Source organism: Sphaerodactylus townsendi, linkage group LG02 (genome assembly GCF_021028975.2).
Source record: "Sphaerodactylus townsendi isolate TG3544 linkage group LG02, MPM_Stown_v2.3, whole genome shotgun sequence".
In the NCBI taxonomy this organism is placed as follows: Eukaryota; Metazoa; Chordata; class Lepidosauria; order Squamata; family Sphaerodactylidae; genus Sphaerodactylus; species Sphaerodactylus townsendi.
The window spans coordinates 126,620,949-126,645,781 of record NC_059426.1 but is presented as its reverse complement, the minus strand read 5'-3'; the positions used below and the strand labels follow the sequence as shown (position 1 = coordinate 126,645,781).

The 24,833-nt window shown below is 42.4% G+C and overlaps 1 protein-coding gene across 2 annotated transcripts in view; it reads left to right on the top strand.

Moving 5' to 3' along the window:
• IVD (isovaleryl-CoA dehydrogenase) overlaps positions 1–24,305 on the top strand; it is a 35,643-nt gene extending 11,338 nt beyond the window's left edge. Inside the window, exons 3-12 of one of the 2 annotated variants that reach the window (XM_048485108.1) lie at positions 1,338–1,389; positions 2,236–2,405; positions 5,362–5,455; positions 6,206–6,336; positions 8,208–8,304; positions 14,959–15,052; positions 18,952–19,033; positions 20,639–20,743; positions 21,154–21,226; positions 21,639–24,305. In XM_048485108.1, coding sequence (XP_048341065.1) covers positions 1,338–1,389; positions 2,236–2,405; positions 5,362–5,455; positions 6,206–6,336; positions 8,208–8,304; positions 14,959–15,052; positions 18,952–19,033; positions 20,639–20,743; positions 21,154–21,226; positions 21,639–21,772 — 1,032 coding nt within the window. In that variant the 3' untranslated portion in view covers positions 21,773–24,305. The remainder of the gene's footprint in view (positions 1–1,337; positions 1,390–2,235; positions 2,406–5,361; positions 5,456–6,205; positions 6,337–8,207; positions 8,305–14,958; positions 15,053–18,951; positions 19,034–20,638; positions 20,744–21,153; positions 21,227–21,638) is intronic. The other variant, XM_048485107.1, reaches the window with a different exon arrangement.
• Positions 24,306–24,833: the final 528 nt, after the last annotated feature.

Here is a 24,833-nt window from a genome sequence, read left to right as displayed (position 1 = left end):
ATATTATTATGGTATTGGAGTTCACTTAGCACTAACATACAAATTACATTTGATGCTATTGTGGTTACTGTTTCCAGTCGCTTCAAGCACCTCCAAATCTCTCCCTAGGTCTTGGGAGCACCACTGAGGATTGTTGAGGGTCCCCTCAGTCATTCAGGGTATCTAGAAATTTGACCTCTTTGAGCATAACTGGAACATGCATTTATCCAGTCAATATGAAAGTAGTTAAAGTCACCCTTTATTACAACTCCCTCTTCTTTGGAAGCCTCCCTGATTTAATTCTCCATTTCAAGTTCACCCTGAGTATTTTGGTCAAGGGGCCAATAGCACATCTCTAGTACTAAATTACTTTTTGGGCCTTTTATTTCTGCTCAGCGGGATTCTAGCTTATTAGACATTATGCCTTTCTTGATGTATATAGCAACACTCCCTCCAGTATGCCCTTCCCTGTTGTTTATGTAGAGTTTTTATCCTGGGATGATGGTACCCCAGTAGTTCTGTCTCTTCTGCCAGGTTTTTATTTAGCTCACTATGCCTGTGTTTTCCCTTAAAAGCAAGCACTCCTTCTCATTTTGGCATGAAGTTTCCCGGAATTTGCATAGAAACATCTCCAGAGTGTGTTTCTCTGTAGACATCTTTGACATGTGCCGTTTCCACTTGGCCTCTTTGACTATATTATTTGACTGCTTTACCCATTCCCATTTGGTCACTTGGAAACATTGTCCCAGGCATCCCTTTGGGATGAATCTGCCTGAACTAGATGCTTCTCAGTTCCTGTCCGCTTTTCTCCCTGAGTTCCATTTAAAAGCTGCTGTGCAACGTTTTATGGTACCTACCAGCAGTCTGGTTCCATCCTGTTTTGAGTGAAGCCCATCTTGTCCCAAAATGTTCCCTAGTTCCTAATAAATCTGAAGCTCTCCTCTCTACACTATCATCTCATCCAGGATTGAGACTCCCCAGCTTTACCTGTCCAGCTGGCTCTGTACATGGAACAGTTAGAGCTTGAGAAAGCTGCCTGGCTCCTAATCTCATTTCAGAGATGCTATCAGAGGGGACTGTTTGCTAATTTAGAGTTGCAGGGTGCATGATCCTGAAGGCTCTAACTAATCATTGGGGTTGGGGGGAGTATAAAACATTCTCTTTTGTGCGAGGAAATTAAGCTGATATGAAGAAGAGATGGGGAGTTAATTTTATTTTGGTTTTAACTGGAATATTTTAAAACTATTGTAAGCTATCCTGAGCCATGAGGAAAGGTGGGGTAAAAATGTTTTAATAAATAAAATAAGCTGAAGAAAATTTTGACAGTCTTTTTGACAGTTTTTGTTCTGCTCTTTTAGGATTTTTGGAAGAAACTTGGGGAGCTGGGAGTTCTAGGAATAACTGCCCCTGGTGAGTGTCTCTCCAACCTATTCTGAACAGCTCATTTCTCAGTCCCAAGAACACATCCATAGTGTAAATAGGGTTCATTTTCTGTGTCCATGTATACTGCTGCCTTTTTATAACCTTGTCAGAAAATTTCATGTGTCCTGTTAATTCCTTGAATGAATGCAGCTTTCTTTTCCTTGGTTATCTTGATTGTCTCTCTCATGGGTTCATAATTGATATTCCTTCATATAGAATTATTCCATTCCTCTCTCAGGGTACTTGTTGTCCTATAATTGAGCAGATAGGAGTGACCTCGGTCTCGTTTTCAGACTTACATGGAAATAAGTTAGTCAGTTTGCATGTTTCCTCCCCCCGCCCCACCCCTCTCCCCGCAAACCCCATGACACAGGAGATTCTTTGTCCTGTGTTTGTCTTTTTTATTAAATTTAATTGCATTGATTGTTCAAACACACATGTGCAGCCTCAGAGTACAGTTGGGGACAGCAGCCTAATTGGATCTGGTCAGTGTTTATATCAAAGGAACTATCTGTTGATCACTTTGGTTTCTATGGTGTGGTGGGGGAGGCAAGATAAAAAATGTAATAAGTAGAACAGATATGGGGCAAGAGGGCTTGTTAGCATTGCTGATTTTTCTGGACAATTAATTCTCTGTGATTTTTAAGATAGAGGAGTTGGGATTCTCAAAGGGAAAACCGACATAACCAACTCATTTCTAGCTGGTCAAAAGCCAAAGCTACCCAAGTAGAAAGCCTGTTTCATGATGACAAGTTTTCTATATAGATACCATCTCTGTCTCCTGTGACAAACGTGTTTGGGTCTCTATTAATCTCCCCCCTCCTCTCTCTTCAGTTGAATACAGTGGCTCTGGGATGGGCTACCTTGACCATGTGTTGGTGATGGAAGAAATTTCTCGGGTTTCAGCGGCAGTTGGGCTGAGCTATGGTGCCCACTCTAACCTTTGCGTTAATCAATTAGTGAAGAATGGCAATGAAGCACAGAAAGAAAAATACCTGCCCAAGGTATGTAGAACTGTGGAACCTGCCTTATGAAGGGAATAAAAGGTGAGATGGGTAATAGCTGTAAGGGTTGTATACATTTTAGAACAGGGGAAATAAGATCCAAAAAAGTAGACCTATGTCTCAAGCATTCTGGTTAACATCTTGGAGTTGTATTTTGAACGATGATCCCAGTAAATATGCAGTAATTCCAAAGTAATTCCTGCAATTTTCCCGTCTGGCTTTGTTGAGCTAGACCTAGATCAGTAGACCTAGCTCTGTTTGAGAAATGGCAGCAACTGGTTGCAGAGCCAAACTGAAAACCCTGAATTGCTGAGCTTCAATGTAGCGTTTTCCTTCCATCTTGCACCTGGGAGATTCACATGTGAAATTCCTTACAAATGTATGTCATTTAGATTCATGACTCTCTTATGGTTTCAATTCCATACAAGCACTCCTTTATTTCCGGCAAGAGTGAATAAAACCCTAATGCGGGCGAATTGCCCAAACGCAGCACTTTTTATGCTGCCTTAGTAATTTCTCTGAGACATAGTGCTTTTCAGTGAGTTTGGTGTTTGTATGCAGCTACAAGTCACACATTGAAGAATTGAATATGGTTCAGGCATGTGTGTGAAACTGCCCTCTATAACTTTTCCCCACTTGTTGTAAGAGTCCCACTGGAGAAAGTGCATGATGTCAGTGATGAAGAAAGTGGTCATCAAACCATCTGAAGTTTCTTTCTTTCAGCAGAGAGTTTGGGGTGGGGGCAGGGGTAGGGGCAGCAAAAGGCTTTCTCCTACCTCTTTTACAAAGAAAGAATAAATGACTGACATGATTGGTTGTGCCATACCTGTCTATGCTGTAAAGCTGAATGGGCATCTTTGAGCTGAAATTTCATATTCTTAAACTTCAGCTCCATTTCTGTATACCACAGCTGTGACCAGCTTCTCATTGTTTCCATTAATTGCTTGAAATGTTAACAGTGCAATATTAAGCAAGAGTTAAACATTTTAAGGACAAAGTGCTTCAAATTGTAACTGACTTATGACCACTTTCTGTGAAAATGCCACACACCACAGTCAACTGTTCATTTCTCAATAAAAGTAATACTTTGTCTGCTCACCTCTGTAATGTGTCTGCGCGATGACCCGTCTCACCTGTGGCCACCAAATGTGATGTCCACCCTTTTTTCTTTATAAGTAAATATATAATAAGTGCCAACTAATATTTATTCCCTTAATTCTTCCCCATATGGTAGCTGCCACCAGTAATATAAATTCGGGGCGGGTGTGTGTGTGTGTTTATCTCCTTTTGGTACGAGCTTATAAGGCAAAGTGGATGACCTTCATGGTCCTAAGGAACACAGGGTAGGATTCCAATGTTTCTTCAAAGTGAGATTTTATTCATAACTGATAGGTAACTTCAAGGTTTCAAACAAAATATTTACAAAATAAAATAAAACTGAGGCAACAAATACTTGGGAGAACATCACTCAACATAAATTCATTCTAACACTTTCTAACAGCTTCTCTCTTTCTCTCAGAATTCCCTCAGAGTCTCTGTCTTTATTTTAACAGCTTATTGAGGCTCGTACTATCTTTGTATACCCTCTGACTTTCTGACTAACTCTGTCAGAGAGCTATGACACTCCATGAAACCCTAACATGCTCACTAGGGTTTGCTCCCATAGAGCTTTTACTCATTTGATATTTTCACTCAGAAGCCATAACACATTGTGGCAGGCTCACATGGAACTTTAACTTTCTCTGTGTAGAGCTTTGACACTCTTAAGTCTTTTCACTTTGAAACCCTGTCACCTTCTGCACTCTCCCTGACTCTCTTGATACCTGCCAGTCCAGCACAGCCCTTCCACATGCACACTCTAGAATCAATCCTCTCTCTCTCTCTCTCTCTCTCTCTCTCACACACACACACACACACATGCACTCACGACGCACAAGCACACACACACTTACTCACTCACTCACTCACTCTCTCTCACACTCACACACACATACACACACATACACACACACTACGTTGCAGTCTGGCTTTAGCTATAATGGTAGATCCCAGTTATTTTGGTTGTTATCACTCAAGTGAACTGAGCCGTAACTGAGTGGCCGAACACAAAATGAACAAATTTTACCCATCCAAACATGAGCTGAAACTTATATGCAGCTGGAATTCCAGTTATCTGAGGTAGTCTTGCTTAGGCACTCATTCAGTAGCTCACAAAGTAGCCCCCTAAAGCTACATGAAATTGCAAGTATTAAGAATTATTCATGGATAATTGTGTAGTTAGTGATCATTAACTCACAAGAGAATTGCTTATGTAACCTGTCTTTCATACATGTGCTGAATGAGTTTGAAAAGGAAGAAAAAATCAGGTAGGGGGAAATGTAGAAAGAGGAAATAACAGGAAGAAACTGACAAAGGGGGTGGGGACCGGCAATGCCTCTGTGCCAGACAGAGGCATAAGGGGGCACAGGAGGAGGATGACCATCTGCTCTTCCATTACAAGAGCCTGGCTGCTCTAATTTATTGCCTAATATCCTGGCAATAATTTATTTGCCGTAGCCTGATGCAACTCGACTTTTTCAGGAATAGCATAGGTGAGGCTGTTTGGATGGTTGTGCCAAAGGCCATGTTCCTATTTGGCAGCTTCTGTATAGTGTGAAAAGGCTTTCAGGTTTAATTGTGATACTTAAAAGGGTGAGAGTGGAAAGAACTGTCGCAAAATATTTATTGGTCTTTCACACCTGTCTTGTCATTTTGTGCTTCAGTGATCAGAGTAAGATCTGAGAGATCCAGACTTTAGTTCCCACTCTGCCATGGAAGTTCACTGGGTAACTTTGGGCGCAGGGTTGAGGTGAGGATGAAACGGAGGAGAAGAGAATGATATAAGCCACTGTCAGTCTGCACTGGAAAGGTGTGGTGTATCTGGAGTAAATAAATAAAATCTTGTTTTGCTTCCCAGCTTATTAGTGGAGAGCATGTTGGAGCCCTAGCCATGAGTGAGGCCAACGCTGGTTCTGATGTGGTCTCCATGAAGTTGAGGGCAGATAAACAAGGTACAATGCTTCATGGGCAATGGAGGGTATAACTTATTAAAAGCAGCAGCAAAGCTTTTGCTATTGACTTCTGAGCATCTCTCTGTGCTGTGTTGTGTTCAGAGATCAGTTTGAACACCTTCCATATGGAATCGCAGGAGAATGGCATAGGATTGATGAGTAAGGGGAGCAAAAGAGGCTCTGTGATTACCACAGGTCTGTGTAAAACAGGAGTTGCGGGGGGGGGGGGGTGGAGACTTGCCCCATCTCACTTAATTTTTGCTCACTTGATTCTATTTCTTTTCGGTAAAGGTTCCTGGCGGGGAGGTGGCCCCAAATGGCAGCCTAGACTGGATACTCCCACCACTCCTGCTTGGTAGGACCATCTTCCCTTCACATGATAGATCCTGCAACCAGTAATGTACCCCACAATCAACACTGGATAGAGGCACAGTTCTTCACGCTGAGTATGGCAAAGTTGCCTCTAGAGACACCCTAGACATTTTTGAGACTGGTGTCTCTATACAACTCCAGTAGGCGACTGGCTGTTCAGCCTTAGTGTTTTTAATTCCAGAAATGAGCAGGTTTAACTCCACAAATAGTTTGTTTCTTTAATAGTTTGGATCTGAAATCAGAGTTAATCAAGCACTAAAAAGTAGAACATATTACGTGTGGAAATATTAGTGGTCTACTGGAGTCTTAACAATATATTCTGGGGATGGGTGATCCATGTCTCTGTGAGAATTAACTGATTCCCTTCTTTCTTTCTAGGGGACTATTTTGTTTTGAATGGGAACAAGTTCTGGATTACCAATGGCCCAGATGCTGATGTTCTAATAGTTTATGCCAAAACAAATCCCAGCACTGCTTCACAGGGTATAACTGCATTCATTGTAGAAAAGGTAGGTTTGGCAAGGCACCCTACTGCCTCTTCATTCCTTTTTGGTTGAGTAAATGCCAGGCTTGTGCAGGATATGCTGATCGAACCAAGCCCGCTAACACCATGTACCCAGCAAGCCAATTGTAAAAGATGTCTCCCCAACCCACTTGCGATGCCCCACAGGGCCTTGCAGTGAGCCCTATCTTGCCTGCCTCCCCGTAAATTTCAGTAGAGAAAAAAATACCCACATAATAGAAGTCAAGGATGTGCTCCCTGACCTTCTGGTTTACATGGATGCCTCAGAGTCCTCATAAAGTGAGCAGGACTGAGAAGGCTTCACCTGCTTTGATGCCCAACCTCATCATGGAACTCAAGAGCCATCCTCCATTGCCCAAGGCAATGAGATGCAAGCGAGGGCAACCAGAGACTAAAAAGCATGCTTAATGTTCAGCTGAGCAGCTAGATGTCTGCTGAAGGAAGCTTAGCAGCTAGATGCCTGAGGCTCTGACAGAGCCTGGAGTGTGCACTCTCTGAGCGAGATCAGGACTCATGTAGTCAGTGGCAGAGCTACAAGGGGGTGGGGGTGTGTGTGCCGTGCACCAGGTTCACACCTGGGGGGTTCAGAAAATAGGCCCCTCCCCCATTACTCGCGGCTCCCCATGAGCTTCACCTTTCCTTCTTACGCCAATATCTTCAGTTCCTTTCCTTTTTCTTGAACTTTTTCAGGCTGCAAAAGGCCTGTTCACAGTAAAAACGGCCTGAGGATCTACAGTTCCCAGGAGACCTTGGGGCTCACAAGGTCTCCTGGAAAGTACAGTTCCCATCAGGCCGTTTTTACTGTGAACAAGGCTTTTGCAGCCTGAAAAAGTTCAAGAAAAAGGAAAAGAAGGAAGGGAAGTGTGGGAAGGGGGGGTGCCGCAGGGGGGACGCCACGGGGAGGCATGGGGGGGGGGCGGAAAATATAGAATGCGCACGGGGCGCAGTTTGGCCCAGCTACGCCTCTGCATGTAGTCCAGAAGAGTGAGCTTGATGCCGTGTCTCATGGGACATGCCATGCTTTTGCTCCTGTCTTTTGCTTGTCTCTGAAGGAAGTGTGGACTCAAACATCTGCCTTCCTTAATGTCGTAGAAATTGCTGTTTAGATCAAAGGGTAGTCGTAGAGGATCACACTTGCATGTCAGAGGCTTGTAGTGCTGTTCTGTTGTCCATCTGGAAATGAAAAGATGGGCAGTTCTGAACTTGGATAGGACTGGTTGAGGGACTTTTGGAAAAACCTGGATGGCCACTGTGGGAATAGACTGCTGGACTTGATGGGCCTTAGTCTGATCCAACAAACTTCTTCTTATGTCCTGTTGATCCACAAAGGCAAATATTGGCCCTTTCTTTTCGTGCTTCTTAGAAGGGTTTTTTTTGGTATAGGGTTTTGTTATTGTAACAAAACTTTGTAAGATGGTTATCAGTTTCAAGATAAGAGTAAGGTTTTATTAGACTTGTTTTCTATTCATTAGGAATTCTCAAATTGTAAGAGCATGAAACTGTGAAAACATCTAATCTTAAGAAAATGCTGAAGTATGATTCTGCTGCAATTTTATAGCATAACTAATGTTTTCATGAAGTAAATGTTATATGTATGTGCATGCTATAAAAACATTCAGTTTTTTTCTATCTACTGTATAAATGCATGCATTGCACACATGAAACCACTACTCCAGCTTAATTTGTTGATTTTGACATCATTGTGCCTGTTCACTTCCTACACCCAGACACACCACTCCCACCCAGAATTTTTCTGTGCCATTTAGTTTCCAGTCCCTGCTCATTGTAAAGCTGGCACCTTGAAGAACGTAACTTTTGTCTTTGCTCTGGCTACTACTGGAAATGCTTCTTTCTCAGAGTATGCCTGGTTTCAGCACTGCCCAAAAGCTTGATAAGTTGGGGATGAGAGGGTCAAATACCTGTGAACTGGTTTTCGAGGACTGCAAGATCCCAGGTGAGTGATGTCTAAGCTGTGCCATGTTGCCTCACTCTATATGTGAAAACAGTTTGTACTTATCTCTGCTTGTTAAAGAATCGAGCAAACAAAATTAGAGGAGTTGGAGTTTGAATTTATACCCCACTTTTCTGTCCTGTAAGGAGACTCAAGGTAGCTTACAAACTCCTTTCCCTTCCTTTCCCCACAACAGACACCTTGTGTGGTAGGTAGGGCTGAGAGAGTTCCAAAGAACTGTGACTAGCCCAAGGTCACCTAGCAGGAATGTAGGAGTGCTGAAAGACATCTGGTTTGCCAGATAAGCCTCTGCCACTTAGGTGGAGGAGTGGGGAATCAAACCTGGTTCTCCAGATTAGTATCCACCTGCTCTTAACCACAACTCCGTGCTACACAATAAAGCCAGCATTAAAACCCTGTAATAACATGCTATAAAGCTATTCAAGCAAATAACAAATAAAAGGCAGTTATTTGCATGGTTTGTCATGAATATAAATTAGGGTAGGGCTTCGTGCTTATCTAATCTGATTAATCTGCAATTTTCAGTCTTGATCACAAGAAGTAGATTTAGAAGTTGTTAGTTGAAACAGAGTGTCTCCACTTTTATATGAAGAAATTAGCTTGGACACTAGAGCAAGAGGAGTAGCTGAGATCTGTTTATGGGGATTGTTCAGGTGTGAAAAGGTGGCTATGCTCCTAAAGACTGATTAATGGCTGTGATGGGTATTGATGAGCTGGGTACAAATTGCTGGGATGAGTGGAAATTAGAATAAGTCATGGTCGGCTCAGAGCACAAATTAAACCATCTTGTGGTATAACAGTGGAGATTAGTGCGCCTATTCTTCATCTAGGCCAGTGGTTCTCAACCTTCCTAATGCCACAACCCTTTAATACAGTTCCTCATGTTGTGGTGACCCCCAATCCTAACATTTATCCATTTTACAGATGGAGAACACTGATGCAAAGAGTCTTAGGCGACCCCTGTGAAAGGGTTGTTCGACCCCCAAAGGGGTCCCAACTCCCAGGTTGAGAACCACTGATGTAGGCCCCATTGGGCCATTGGAAAGTACAGCTGCCAACCTCCTTTCCACACAAGATGGAGACCCAAGAGCCTCTGAAAGACATCCATTTTGTGTGGAGTAGTGACTTGACCTTATGCCAGTTCCTGTTCCCTGTGCCACTTCTGGCACTCTTTGGTGGAGGAGAGATTTGGCTGCTTCCAAAGTGGCTGATTTTTCAGAGCCACCAATTAACAGCTTTTGGCTAGGATGTGGTAAGTGCCATCCTAAGCAGGTCTACTTGGAATCCTACTCTAGTGAGTTCAGTGGGGCTGCTTCTCAGGAAAATGTTCTTGGGACTGCACTGAGTATTACATTTTCAGTCTCTGTGGAAACATATTTAGGAGATTTGTGACCAGTTATTTTTGCTATAGAATAGAAATCTTTTGCCATTAGCAAGATAGATGTTGTACTACTGTTCCTGCAGAGCTGCAGCCTGGCATGCTTGCACACGCTTTCTCAAGTGCAACACTTCTAATTTTGCAGGTTTGCATTCTGATGTCAGAAATGTTCTCAAAAGAGATAATAAGATCTGGGTTTTTTTTTCCCTTAGGGCGTGTTCTATCCTGACAACTGCAAATTCTCATGGCAACAAAATTCCTGTCCTTGGCTCACTGAAAGAGATCAGGAACAGTGCCAAAGTCCTGTACTTTCATTGAACTGTTACAGCTGCCCCTGAACCTCCCAGGGTAGAGATTTAGCGGTATCACTTCCCCTTTTCTCAAGCTTGCTGGTGAAGAATTTTTCCCACTGTGAAAGATCAAAAGTGTAATTTCAATGTTTACAACCTTTGTCACTGGCTTTTAATATTCCAGTCTTCAGGGCACTGTTTCAGCAGCACTGATTCTTTTGATAGCAAAAATAACCCGTGGAGTCACATTCTTAGGTCATGTAGCAATGGCCAAAAGAGACTCTGAAAGCTCATCTTGCAACTTTGCCTGAGGCATAGTTGTTCAAGCTGCTCTCCAGGTACTTTCTGCAAATTCAAATGTTTCAGTTCTGTTCTTTCTTAACCTTCTCTCTTGCATTGCACAAAGCAGATTGTGAGTCTTTCCTTTTAGCTGCCTTATCCACCATGTGTTGGACTACAGCCTGAAAGAGGAATTGCTAGAAATTCCCCCCCCCCTCCTCTTACATGAGCACATCCATTATTGTGGGGGTTGGAGGTAGAATTCCTGATAATTATATAGGCTAAACACCACATCCCCCATTGCTTCCAGAGGTTTCTGACCCTCTGGAATAGCTTTTCAGGAGTGCCAGGGACTTGGGAAGAAAGAGGAAGGGAGGGAACCCTTAGCTTAGGTACATTTACTCAGGAGTAATACAGAGCCCAATTCAATACAGTATAGATTCTTAAAGCTAATTTGATACTGAGCAAGATTTCTACTTGTGAGCTATTAGCCACAGGAGCACGGCCTTAAGAAGATGATCAGCTGCCTTCTACGCTGCCGTTTCAGCCTGTGCCCTGTCACAGGGTGGGAAACGGGCAGCACCCCAGGTAGGCTGCAGTGCCCTGGCGGCCATGCCAGTATCTAAAACTATCATTTGTTGGAGCCGATAGGGAACAGCGACCACAATGCTGTCAGATTCAGTATCTCTGCATGCGAACAAGTGACAACTACTAATGTAGTTACATTTGCAGCTTCAGAAAGCGGGTGAAATTTCTCAAAGATGAGAGAGGGATAGATGCGAGGAAGCTGAAAGGGAAAATCAAGAGAGCTCAAAATGTCCAAAGGGTGCTTGGAGGTTATTATTTAAAACACGATGTCTTAAAAGCTCAGTTGGAATCGTGTTCCATGGCAGGTTGTAGGAAAGGCAGCGCCCAGTCCAAAAATAGAAAGCCACTCATGGTTAACAAGGGGAGGTTTTGAGGAAATTATTAGGAAAAAAGATGTCTTTTAGAAAAATGGAGAGTCTCGGCAACTTAACTGATGAAGAATACCAGAGAGAACACAGTAATGGCGGCAAAAAGAGAAGCAAGTTAGCTGTAAGGGAGGCAAAAAAAAAAAAGGATTATGAGGAACGTATGGCTGCTTTTAACATCAAGACCACTTAGCAACAAACGAGTTAGCTTCAAGTACATCAAAAAGCTTAGGAAGCCAGTTAGGGAAGCGTGTAGGCCCGTTAGATGATGAAGGAACAAAAGTGTGCTAAAAAGATGACAGGGAGATTGCAGAGAAGCTGAATGAATTCTTTGCATCTGTCTTCACCCAAGAGGAGGTGAGGAAAATTCTGCACCTGAACCGAAGCTTCTTAGGAGGTGAAGATCCGAGGAACTAAGCTGGGGAGTTAGTGGTAGACAAGGAAGAAGTTCTGGCAGCCATTGATAAACTAAATTCTACCAAATCCCCTGGCCCAGATTGCATTCATCCAAGAGTTCTTAAAGAGCTCAAGCATGAAATTGCTGATGTTCTCACATTAATATGCAACTTATCCCTGAAATCAGGCTCCATCCCTGAAGACTGGAAGATGGCCAATGTCACACCAATCTTTAAGAAAGGGTCTAGGGGGGACCTGGAAAATTACAGGCCAGTCAGTTTGACATCTGTTCCTGGTAAATTAGTAAAATCTATCATTAAAGATAAAATTATTAAACATGTAGAAAAGCAAGACCTGCTGAGGATGGCTTTTGTAGAGGCAAGTCCTGTCTTACAAACTTACTAGAGTTCTTTGAGGGTGTTAACAGACATGTGGATAAGGGGGAACCAGTGGACATTGTCTACTTGGATTTCCAAAAGGCTTTTGACAAAGTTCCTCACCAGAGACTGTTGAGAAAACTCAGCAATGAAGGAATAAGAGGGGAAGTCCTCCTATGGATTAAAAACTGGTTGAGGAACAGGAAACAAAGGGTGGGTATAAATGGGAAGTTCTCACAATGGAGAGATGTAGGGAGTGGTGTCCCCCAAGGATCCGTTTTGGGACCAGTGCTCTTTAACGTATTCATAAATGACCTGGAAGTAGGGGTGGGTAGTGTGGTGGCCAAGTTTGCAGATGATACCAAATTATGTAGGGTGGTAAGAACCACAAAGGATTGCGAAGAGCTGCAAGCGGACCTTGATAAATTAGGTGAGTGGGCTAAGAAATGGCAAATGCAGTTCAATGTAGCTAAATGTAAAGTGATGCACATAGGGGCAAAAAATCCAAACTTCACATACACGCTACAGGGGTCAGTGCTATCCGTCACAGACCAGGAAAGGGATTTGGGCGTCTTAGTTGATAATTCCATGGGAATGTCAACTCAATGCATGGCAGCTGTGAAAAAGGCAAACTCTATGCTGGGGATAATTAGGAAAGGAGTTGATAATAAAACTGCAAGGATTGTCATGCCCTTATATAAAGCAGTGGTGCGACCGCACTTGGAGTACTGTGATCAGTTCTGGTCGCCACATCTCAAAAAGGATATTGAGGAGATAGAAAAAGTGCAGAGAAGGGCAACGAGGATGATTGAGGGACTGGAGCACCTTCCTTATGAGGAGAGGCTGCAGCGTTTGGGACTCTTTAGTTTGGAGAGGAGACGGCTGAGGGGGGATATGATTGAAGTCTATAAAATTATGCATGGGGTAGAAAATGTTGACAGAGAGAAATTTTTCTCTCTTTCTCACAATACTAGAACCAGGGGGGCATTCATTGAAAATGCTGGGGGGAAGAATTAGGACTAATAAAAGGAAACACTTCTTCACACAACGTGTGATTGGTGTTTGGAATATGCTGCCACAGGAGGTGGTGATGGCCACTAACCTGGATAGCTTTCAAAGGGGCTTGGACAGATTTATGGAGGAGAAGTCAATCTATGGCTACCAATCTTGATCCTCCTTGATCTGAGATTACAAATGCCTTAGCAGACCAGGTGCTCAGGAGCAGCAGCAGCAGCAGAAGGCCATTGCTTTCACATCCTGCATGTGAGCTCCCAAAGGCACCTGGTGGGCCACTGCGAGTAGCAGAATGCTGGACTAGATGGACTCTGGTCTGATCCAGCAGGCTAGGTCTTATGTTCTTATGTTCTTATAAGTGTGTGTGTGCGCGTGCGCGCACCGTGGGCCGCCCACCCATCCCGGTTCACGAAGGTGACCATCTGGTCACCTTAGTCACACTGATAAAATAAATATTTTAGCCTCCACATCCAGATCCCATTCTTCTACCAGACACCTGCAGTCCTTTCATAGTAGTTACTTTCCTAATCACAACACTTTCCCAATGACAACACAATAACTGGACATTGCAGAAGCTATTGTGTGTCCAAATAAAATCTTAAAACAATAGCCATGTAAAATCCTGAAGTAAAATCCAGTGAAGACGGATGTCCTGTGGCGCAGAGGCGGGGTGTGTGTGTGTGTGGAATGGCCACCTCCCAACTCTTGCTGGAGAGCAATTAATACCTTTTGCTGGCTGTCAGGAGTTTTGGAAAGATGTTTGGTGCCTCCTTGTCTGTGGAGGCTGCAGTCACGCAGGTGGCCAAACTGCCACTTTTCCCGCTTGGCCAGGCCAGGTTACTGGGCCCCTATTTGTGAAGTCCTGATCTAGTTACAGTTTTCCATGCAACAGTCACCTCCAGGTTAGACTATTGCAACTTTCTGTTTGCTGCACTGCCCTTGAGACTGACCCAGAAATACCAACTGGTACAAAATGCAGTTGCATGGGTCCTTACTGGGACTCCATGGGGGAGCATATATGCCCAGTGCTCCACAAGCTGCATTGGCTACCAGTGGAGTACCAAGTCAGATTCAGAGTTTTGGCTTTAATCTTTAAAGCAGACTGGGGCATTCATATTTGTGGGAACACCGCTCCAAGTACACCTTCAAGAGAGCTCTTTGCTGTATGGATAACTATTTGCTGGGGCTCCCTGGCCTGAAAAGTGTCAAGCTGTCCTCGACCAGGGCTAAGCTCTGGCTCTGGCCTGGTGGAATGCCCTGACAAATGAGACCAGGGCCCTGTGGAACTTGTCACAGTTCCACAGGGTCTGTAAGACAGAGTTGTTCTACCAGGCCTTATGGTTGAGGGCAGCAATGGTATTTCCCACAGATCTGGCCTCCTGCTCCTTGCCCCTGTTTTTACCTATTCCTCTGTTCCTTTCCCCTTCCTTAATTAGTCTGATTTTGTTATCATGCCAGAAATTGAAGCGGTGGTTTTTCAATATTCTCCATTACTGTACACTGCCCTGAGCCTGTAAGTAAGGGAAAGGGCAGCCTATAAATCCATTTTAAAAAAAAGATGAGCCAAAGCAAAATACAGTGGTATGCAAACTTTCAAGTTGCTCAGACTCTTAATTAGGCTGGATATTTTTAAAGACAGGGGGGACAGATGTTTTGGGCCCAAATCAAACTTGTTTGGTGTTTTGGTTGGTCTTAATAAAAAAATACTAGATTGAATACGCTGTAACAATTTTCCATCACTGCCAGTTTATTCTTGATTTCCCCTCATGAGCGATGTCAAAACTTATAAAAGCTTACAGACATTTTGTCATCTGGAGTTAAATACATAAACATATTTTTCCTTTGTGGGACTTGAAAATAAAAGTGACTGTTGAATACATGAAGTAATTTTGTATGGTTATGCATAAATCTCTGACAGGCACAGCATATGTTTCCTTTGCTTCCTGCAGCTGAGAATGTCCTGGGGCAGTTGAATAAAGGAGTCTATGTATTAATGAGTGGCTTGGATCTGGAGAGACTTGTGTTGTGTGGTGGACCACTGGGGTAAATATATACATTTGTCATTTTAGCTATATATCTTGTTCTGTTTCACCATTTTTTTTGCATTTGTGGCAGTAACCATGATGATAATCCATTGATACTTAAATATACCCTTGTTTGCAGGGGTAAATTATTTCAATTGTGAAGAGAGATTACTTTTCCTTTTTAACTGATCTTTGTACCTTCCTTATTCCTAGACAGTGGTGGCGAACCTATGGCACTCCAGATGTTCATGGACTACAATTCCCATTAGCTGGGAATTGTAGTCCAGGAACATCTGGAGTGCCATAGGTTCACCACCACGAACCTAGAAGGGCCCATTCATATCCCTGGCATCCCCTGTGCAGTTGTCTTCAGGAGCATTTGAAACCAATTACCATGCTCATGGTTGAAAGTGCTCACATGGAGAGTTACTATCTGCCTGTATCATGAATGCCACACTGGGGGGCCTGCCACAAGGCCACTGCTCTATGTGTTACTGCGGCATGTGAAAAAAGGACTGCTGTGATTTGAAATGGCTCCACGTGGAAAGCAGTTCACAAAAAGGCAGCCTTTATTTGGTTGGCTGTGTGTTGAAATAGTGGCCCCTTCATTTCTAGAGGCAGCCATTTGGGCTTCAGCATGTATGATCTATGTCAAAGAGAATACAGCATTGAATGTTAAGATAAAAATTTCACTATACTGTGAAACTTGGACTATCTTTTAAAAAGTTAGTTTCAACCAAATGTTTGTTGGGCAATTCCACGTTAATATTTATGTCATAGTAGTTCTGCACTAATAGTTGTGGACTCCACTTCCATTGACGGAAATCTAATGGAATTACTTTGAACTTAACATTAATTTTCCTAGAACCCAGGTAAAGAATTAAATCTCCAGAGTTGGCCCATTAAAATCTGCAGAGTTGACCCATTAAAAGATATCATCCTTTCTTCTGGGTGTGTCATTTTGTGGGGGGGGGGGGGCGCGCAAAAAAATAGCAACAGCAGCCTTGATTGGTTCAGAAATGCAGTCTTCCATTTTCATCGCTATGAACTTATTTGTGTTGTTCCTTCAAGGAGGTGGGGATGAGAAACTGTCCAAAAAAATGGAAATCTGTGTAGATAAATCTTAGATGGGGTAATAAGACCTATTTCCTCTGCAATAGGTCTCCATGAAGGAGATTCACTTTCCACTGGTTCCCAACTTCACACTAGATAGCCTGAATATATATGAGAGAGAGCACCTTCTTCTCACTACCTCTCACTTCTAGAAGCTGCTGGCTGAAGTTTCATACCTGGGTTAAAGGAAAATGTTGGACTAGGAGTTGAAAGACCTGAGTTCAATTCACCACCTGGCCATGAAACTCACTGGGTGATCCTGTGAGTTTCACTTTACTTAAAGCCGATCACTTTACTTAGCCTCTCTAAGATCTACCTCTCAAGACTATAGTGAGGATCAGGGGGGAATCACATGTGGTGCCCTGAATTGTTTGGAAGAAAGGTGGAGTAAAAATGCAGTGAATAATACACACTGGGAAGTCATCCATACAAGTGATAACCAAAGACTCTGACAATGTGACCAAGTTCCTAATGCAAGTTACTGAAGTTACTGAAAAACTTGGATAGAGTGACATTTAAAGGTAATTTTAGCAAAAAGGCTAATTAACAAAACTCGGACAGTTAGTCACTTGTTTGGGAGCCATGTGACTCTCAGAGAGCAGCTGGTCTCTGCCCAATTAAGAGAAGGAGAAGGTACACCAAAATAGAGACTTGATGGCAACATAGGTTAATCTAACATTCCTCAGGGCCAGTCTCTTTCTCCTCCCCTCTAACTTCACCTTCCCTTGTTCCTTTTCTTGCTCTTTTCTCCACCAGTTTTACCTTCCTTACCTCTTACGTTTTACTTTTTTAAAAGTTTGTTTTCCCCTGTCCCATTCCCTTGTGTAAACACTGAAGCTTGGAAGCTTTGACAGTGTTGGTTGAGGGTTACACAGCAACCCCCAGAAGGTTCAACGTGATCTCACAGCATAAACTTATGAGATCTCAGTGTCACACTTTTGCTAAAAAAGCAGACATTGATTCTATGATTTTTGGGTTTGTTTTTATCCTGGGCAGCCCAATCCAGATTGGGCGAGGGGACTGAACGGCCACTGGAGTTGATGCAGGCTCATGCCAACACTTTTGCCCTCCTGGGCAGTGTAAGTGGCACTTACACCGGCTTGGAGGATAAATAGGGAGGTGGACAGATGCCATAGAACCATACTGATCTCCACGGTGCCCCACCGGCTTCCAGCTGCCATTTCCAGAGTTGTGTCAGCCTAATGTGGAGGCTGCCACAACTGGAGATGTTCCCAGAGGCAGAGGCTCCAGTGGTGGGATTAGCAGGTTCGCACCACTTTGGCAGAACTGGTTGTTAAAATGGTGCTTATGAACAACCAGTTGTTAAATTATTTGAATTCCACCATCGGAACCAGATGTTAAATTATTTGAATCCCACTTAGCAGAGGCAACATTAGTCAGCTCCCACTGGACTTTGGTCCCAGGAACTCCAGCAGCAAGGAAGACAGACTTATTCCTTTTGGCTGGCATAACTCCATTTTCCCCTATGGTGGGCTTTCAGGCAGCTGGGGATTCTACAGCTTCTCCTGCCTCCTTGCAGTGCCTAGAAGTCCTCTGGAGGCGGCAGGGTGGTGTGGCAGCAGTGTCATCCCTGGCTGCCTCCAGGAACTGGATTGGGCTGTTATTGTGTGTGTTTTTGCATTTGATATTTTTGGCAAATGTGGGGCTTTCTGGATGTTTTGGTTCACACTTTGCCTCATTCAGAATTAGACATATATTTTAATTATGCAGTCACACAGAAGTGGCCTCCAACTTGAAACAAAGTAGAGCAGCAATTCACCACTTAAATTTGACCACCCAATGAATGTACAGTGCCAACTCTGTGATCTATTCTATCATAGGACTCAACTCTACACAGGAGAATGTGAACCCATTTTGTCTCAAATACATCTGCTCACCTTCTGACAGGAGATATATCATATGATAGCAGTCATCCTCTGTAACTTACATTGGCCAGTTGAGGTTCTCTGTTTGCAGGATATGAGCAGACAGTATTTCCACTTTCCTGAACATGCAACTGTTGCCATGCTTAAGAAAAAAAAACAGTTCTTCATTTTGGAACTTCTGAGTAGGGATTTACATGCATTGTTGACACTGTCAGGGTTGCATCCAGTACTTTAGACTGTAGTAGTGAGATTATTATAGAAATGAGCTCTGCCTCTTGACAATTCATCTTCAGTTGAGAGTGTTCCATAGACACTCTATTTGGAAATCCTGTATTATTTCAACTGGATTTTGATATCTGTGTTCTGCAGTAAAACATATCTACATCTTGGATTGTTGAGCCTTCTGAACAGCCTTGGTAATAACTTCCCACCCCACACCCTTGTTCATTTTTTTCACTATGGCGCAGTCTGTCAACTGAATGATATACTTCATGCATCTGATAAAATGGGCTGTACTCTACGAAAGCCTGTGCCACAAGGCATGTATTGAGTCTTTAAGATTCTGCAACACTTTGGTGAGTTGGCTATAGCAAAGCAACAATGCTGTTCCTTTGACCACAGAGACAGTGCATTGCTTTCCTTTTAAAAGATGCATCCTCTCCTCCCTTTACTCAACTGTGTACTCTTCTAGTTGTTGTGATTTTCACATCAGGACAACGTGGACCTGAAATATAGAACTGTCCATCTTTCAAAGAGGACAAAGATGATAAGGATTATTATTTCATGGAATCCATGCCTTTAAACACCCCAAAGTGAGCATTCCAGCAATTCAGCACTTCTTAGTCAACCACTTGGACGGTTAATAGTTTTTCCTTCCCTACTGCGCTGTTTGTCATTGAGTTTCTTGTTTCCTTGACAGAATCATGCAGGCTGTCCTTGATCATGCTTTGCCTTATTTACATGTGAGAGAGGCCTTTGGACAGAAAATTGCCCATTTCCAGGTAAGAGTAAGCAGTAAGTAGCCACTGAACTTCTGAAGCATGCTGCAACAACTTAATCAAACCCTGTTTCCTTTGTACTTGTCATAAGCCATAAAAATAATTTGGGATTAATTTCTGTTACCAGGGTGATTCCATTAAAGTTTTGATTTGGCTTATTCCCTTACAGGCAAAACAAAAACAAATCCCTCTTATTGCATTTCTATCTGTCTTAAAATATTGGGGAAAGTGGTGTATTGCTCAAATTTCAGATGCCCTCATTCAGAAACATAGTGATGGGAAAATCTGATCAGAATTTGGGTTGGGTTTGGTCATCATGACATTCAGTGAAAGCTTCAAAGAACTGTTATGAACAAGTTTGGGATTTGGAATCGGAAGCTGCCTTTTCACTCTAACATTAGTACTGTTGATATGGTACTAAATCTCTTACTATCAGCTTAGACCCATTGGAAGATCAGTTTTCATTTGGAAAGAAAGGATGCTAACACTTGTCTAGCAGTTATTCTAACTTCTGACTAACCTTGCAATATGGACAGCAGTGGAAAACGAATCTGTCTTCCTAAGCAGTCTGGGAGCCAGGCTGTCCTTCGTCACAGTTGGTGTAAGTCAGAAATGTAGCTGCTTTTAGAAAAGATGAGTAAATAGGAGTGACCACTTCCCTTGTAGTGCCAACTCCCTGGCTGATACTGTGTTAGTTTGTCAGTTCAGTTAGTTTTACTTTTCAATAGCAAGACTTTGTGTTCACACAATTTCCTTTACTGAAAATAGAATCAGGATTAAGCATTTAGACTTCCATTGACAGAACTAAGGATTAAGCACCAAACAGCTTCCATTACACCATTTCCCCCCTTCTACATCATTAGACAGCACCTTTTGGTGCTAGTGAACTCTATTCACATGGGGAGGTGAAGGCACAGCCTTCACCAAAGCAAAACAACCCATACTCCTGAACCCTTTGAAGTGTAGAAGTCAGCAGGTTCCTAAGAAGCTGATTAGCCCATGTCTAAAAGTGAAATTAAAGACCAGGCAAGAGATAGCAGTTCCAGACAGAGGATCCCACTTCTTGGCCGGGAGACATAACAGGATCGTGCTGGAGCAGGAAATGCAAAGACATCTGCTTTAAGGTGGGGGATTTGGTTTACATTTCCACTACTAAGGATATGTGTTGTGTACAGCCCAACCGCAAGCTGGGTCACTGTTATTTAAGGCCGGAACAGGGCCAGATCTTAACATAGTTAACGTGTTTAGAAAGTCCATATGCATGCAGCATAGGGTTCGCCAATGCAGATTACTGTACAGACACTGATTCTCAAGCCAGGTTTGGTCTGCTACTACCAAAAAACATTTCTTTTGGATGGGTATATCTGTGTGTGGCAAGGGGCTTCATGGAGGGAGAAAACAGAACTTGACATGACATCCAGATGCAAAAATTGACATCCTTTCTTAGTGAAACCAAATTGAAGACTCTGCTTCAAAGAATTCCATTTCCCATTCGTCTACCCTGAATGTAATGTTGAACTTCTGCCCCTCATTCATTTTTTCCAAAGATTAGATTTAGCTGTCATTCACACAATCTGTTCTCTTTCTCCACCTCCTTATACTATTAAGCTTATGCAGGGTAAAATGGCTGACATGTACACACGGCTGATGGCATGTCGACAGTATACCTACAACGTAGCAAGAGCCTGTGACCGAGGACATTTCAATGCAAAGGTGAGCTCTGTTTCTTGAAGATGATTCCCTGGACAATGCAATTTCCTTTGCTTACTGGTCCAACATACGGTGTTCCTATTATCCTGATATTACAAGTAGCTGTGTTATCATTTTTAACTCTACTTATGCTTTAAATATGGCAGTGGTTTGTTACTCTTACCTTCTACATACATCACCTGGTTGTGCAATTTAAAGGTGTAGTTTGTTCTGATTTGGAGGACAGATGGGAGCAGCTGGTGTGCACCCTTATAGAGCTCTTGTTGCACAAGAAAATGATGGGTATCTGTGACCCTTCAGATGGGAGGAGATTAGCTCCTATGTATGTAAGAAAAATGATCTGGATGTAGAAGCTGTGCACTGGAACCAGAAGTTCTCCTATCTGTGTAAATGATCTTATCTCCCTCTGTTAGGATTGTGCAGGAGTGATTCTCTACTCTGCAGAATGTGCTACTCAAGTTGCTCTGGATGGAATCCAGTGCCTGGGTAAGATTGTTGATGCATTCGTCCCACTGAGAAGTAAACTAGTTAGGTAGGGTTGCCAGCTGGCTTGGAAAAACATCTTATCCATTCACCAGAGGGTTAATATATATAAAAATGAATAGTTAAAACTTTTCATGTCAGGGAGGTAAATGAGATTACCTGTTTTTTTCTGCAGATCAATCTATTAAAGGGACAGTTAAAGGAATCTGTTTTAAAATTTGGCAAACCTAGTTAAGAGACAGTTGGATAAAGGCTATCTGTGCTAATCTGTGCTAATCACTGCCTTGTAGCTACCAATCAGTTACAGGTGATTTTTGCTTCATTGCTCAAAAGCTGTGTTTACTCACATGCAATCAGTCTGCATCACAGAGCTCCACTATTATTTGTATTCTTAGGTTCTCTCTTTATATTACAGGAGGAAATGGCTACATCAATGATTACCCCATGGGCCGTTTCCTGCGAGATGCCAAGCTGTATGAAATTGGGGCAGGAACAAGCGAAGTGCGAAGGATCGTCATTGGTCGATCATTTAATTCTGCCTTTAAGTAACAGCACCAGAGAAGTAGTGTTCCCCAAAGCAAGAGGCTTTGGCATTACAAGATTGGAAAGCGCACAAGTATTTTTCTGATTCTGTTACCACTTTGGCTGCCTCTGTGTGACTCTTCTTGACCTTTAGATCTCTGAACTTGTCCTGCTACATTTTTCTAAGAACATGATGACATTGCACTGGAACAGACTGGGCACTTCAGGTGGAATGTGGGGACATGTGTCATCATGCCTCACTCTAAAAGGAATGAATTTTTTTTAAAAAATGTTAACTAGTGACCTGTTTCCAAGAATCATTAAAATAGATTCCCCCCCAGCACACACATACACTGCTTTTGTTGCATTACTGACAATATTTACTATGAGATCTTAACAGATCTTGAATGCAGGTTCAAACTTAAAGGTCATGGTCCTTAAAATGTGATGAAGAGTTTCTTTTTATTTGGGCATTCCTTTTCCCTCCGGGGGCTTCCTGTGGTATATTAGTACCATTTGAAACATTCACTGTTTTGGTGGACTGCCTACTTGTGCTTGATTCATGTGGTGATGTCACCATCTATCACTCCGAAAGTCGTTAAAATGTCAAAACACTGCGTTGTGACAGCTGAGAGTGAATTGAGAACGAGGAGGGGGTGGCACCCTGATTGAGGAAGGAGTGTCTTGGGCAAGGATCTGGCAGCAAAGACAGACTTTGTTCAGGAAAGGAGGCATAATAGAATGAACAGCATCTTAGAGTAATTCATGCCTGCACAAGGGACAACAGTACGAGTTAAATGTATGCAGCATGATGGTGATGATGATGATTGTATTGTTTTAGTTTGACTTTAAGAAATCTGGATTATTTTGAAGCCAGAAACACTTGCCAGATTTTAAGAAAAAAATTGAGTCTTTTAAATCCGAACCCATGTTGAACAGGTAAGGTTTATGCATGAATTTATTATGACTGCCTTACCAAGTCCTAGCCTTTCTTACAGAATTTATTAAATTAATTGACTGGAGGGGAAGGCAAGACTTACTCACATTTCTAAGAGACTGGTGTCATCCACCTGTCTTCTATCAGCAGGACAAAACAAGGCTTGCCATGCCAGAGGCACTCCTAAACAGACTTGTCTCCATGTATTCAAAATTAAGTTCAAGCAACCTGTGCAAATGTTACACATTCCTTCCTTGCACAGGTAAATAGCTCATCTAATCTGGGGGAAAAATCTTTCTTGATTCTGGATTTGGGAATCAGTAGTAGTTTGCAGCATTTAGCTGCAATGTAGGACCTATTTTGAATTCTTTAACTAAGTGTATCCATCTTCCCTCTTTTTCTCTTCTTCCTCCCTCCTTCCCCCCCCCCCTTAAGAAAGCTTAAAAGAAAATTGTGAAAGTGTTGCTAGGCCCCAGTAATTTTAGGCTGGAGAGCAACCCAGTAGATTATGATCTACCAGTTGTGAAGTTACACCCTGAATGTGAAAACAATATTGCCTCCTGAATTCCCCCAGAAATCCAGAATGTAATGTGCATTTGAAATTTCTCTTGGAGACATTGAGGCTGTTTAACTCACAGCTAGGGTGGCCAACAAGATGGGGGTAGGGGAGGAATTCCTTCTAATGGAGGCTTAATTTGTAGAAGTGGGCTGTTGGAACTTTTCATGAATTGGAAGTAAACAATATAACTTATTTGCCTGGAGATGAAATTGATATTAAAAAGAAAACTAGAAGGACCAGATCAAAAGTTGGCAACCCTACTCACAGATCTCTTTCAAAATCTTAATTTTTTTAAAAAAAATCAGAAATGGGGAAAGTGTTTCTAGTATGTGTTGAAAAGTCTTCTACATATATACATTGAATGTAATTGCAACAAGTTTCCTTAAAGACTGGGGTAGTGATCATAATTTCTGTCATTAAGCTTGGTCCAGAGTGCCTGTGAACTGAAGATAAAAACAGGGACTGTCCAAGAGTTTAAAATTATCTAAAGTCAAACTGTAGCCAGTATCCTCTGACTGCTGATGTCACCAAACACCTGAGGCGCTCCTCTTCCCATGCAAGTATGCCTCACTGGCCAATAGTCAGTGCCCGATGAAATGCAGTGTAGAGCCAGGGGAAACCCATAAATCCCTGGGTGTTTCTGTGTGTTACTTTGATGAATACATTGAGCAATTTGTTAAAAAATAAATATTTCCAATCTCTTTTGTCGGGGTAAAATTTGAAGTAATTCCTGGCTAACAGTTGTTTCAACACTGTATTAATGTCAGTGCACTATTTTAGGACAAATAAAGATATCCATCCTTGGTTTTATGGCCAGCCATAAACATATCCTGTTTTTGCCCAGCAGGAGGCAGGTAGAAACTTCATATACTTTCTTGTATTGCATCACCATAACTAAGAAACCATACTTCCTTATAGCCTGCACTGTGTAGGTAGAAAAGGTGGCCGTAAGGATGAGGGAGGGGGAGTCTTTTCAGCAACAAGGATCCTTCTCTCCAATGTCTACAGTTCTCTTCTTTTTTTTCTCATTTCCCTTTTTAAAATAAAGTCTGATGTGATACTGACTGCCCTTTGGTTGTTGGGAAGTACAGCTAGCAAGAGAATGTGAGATTTCAGTTTCCTAATGGGTTTCCTCTACTCTTTAGTTTGGTATGGAAATTGTCCATGATGAACAAATGGACAATTTGGCCATGTAACTTTTTTACATGGAGTCCTTCATAGTTCAACAGAACATACAAAGGTATCAGGCTAAACATCAATTTTATGATGCAGGAGTCCCGATGCCCCTGTGTTGCGTGCTATACCATAATCAGCATAGCCGATAACATCTATTCGACACTGCCTGTCCCCTCCCAGCCTTGGGATCGAGTGCCACTACTATTATTTACTGGATATGTAGTGCTGCTGTGTTTTATAGAGTTTAAGTTATGGATTTAATTATTTATTTATTGTGTATTATTGTCTTACTTATCGTTTTGTTGTACACCACCCAGAGTCCTTTGGAGGTGGGCGGTTCATTAAATCTAATCAAAAACACAAACAAACAGGGATTTGGGCTTCGGTTCAAATGTTGACTCAGATTAAATTTCACC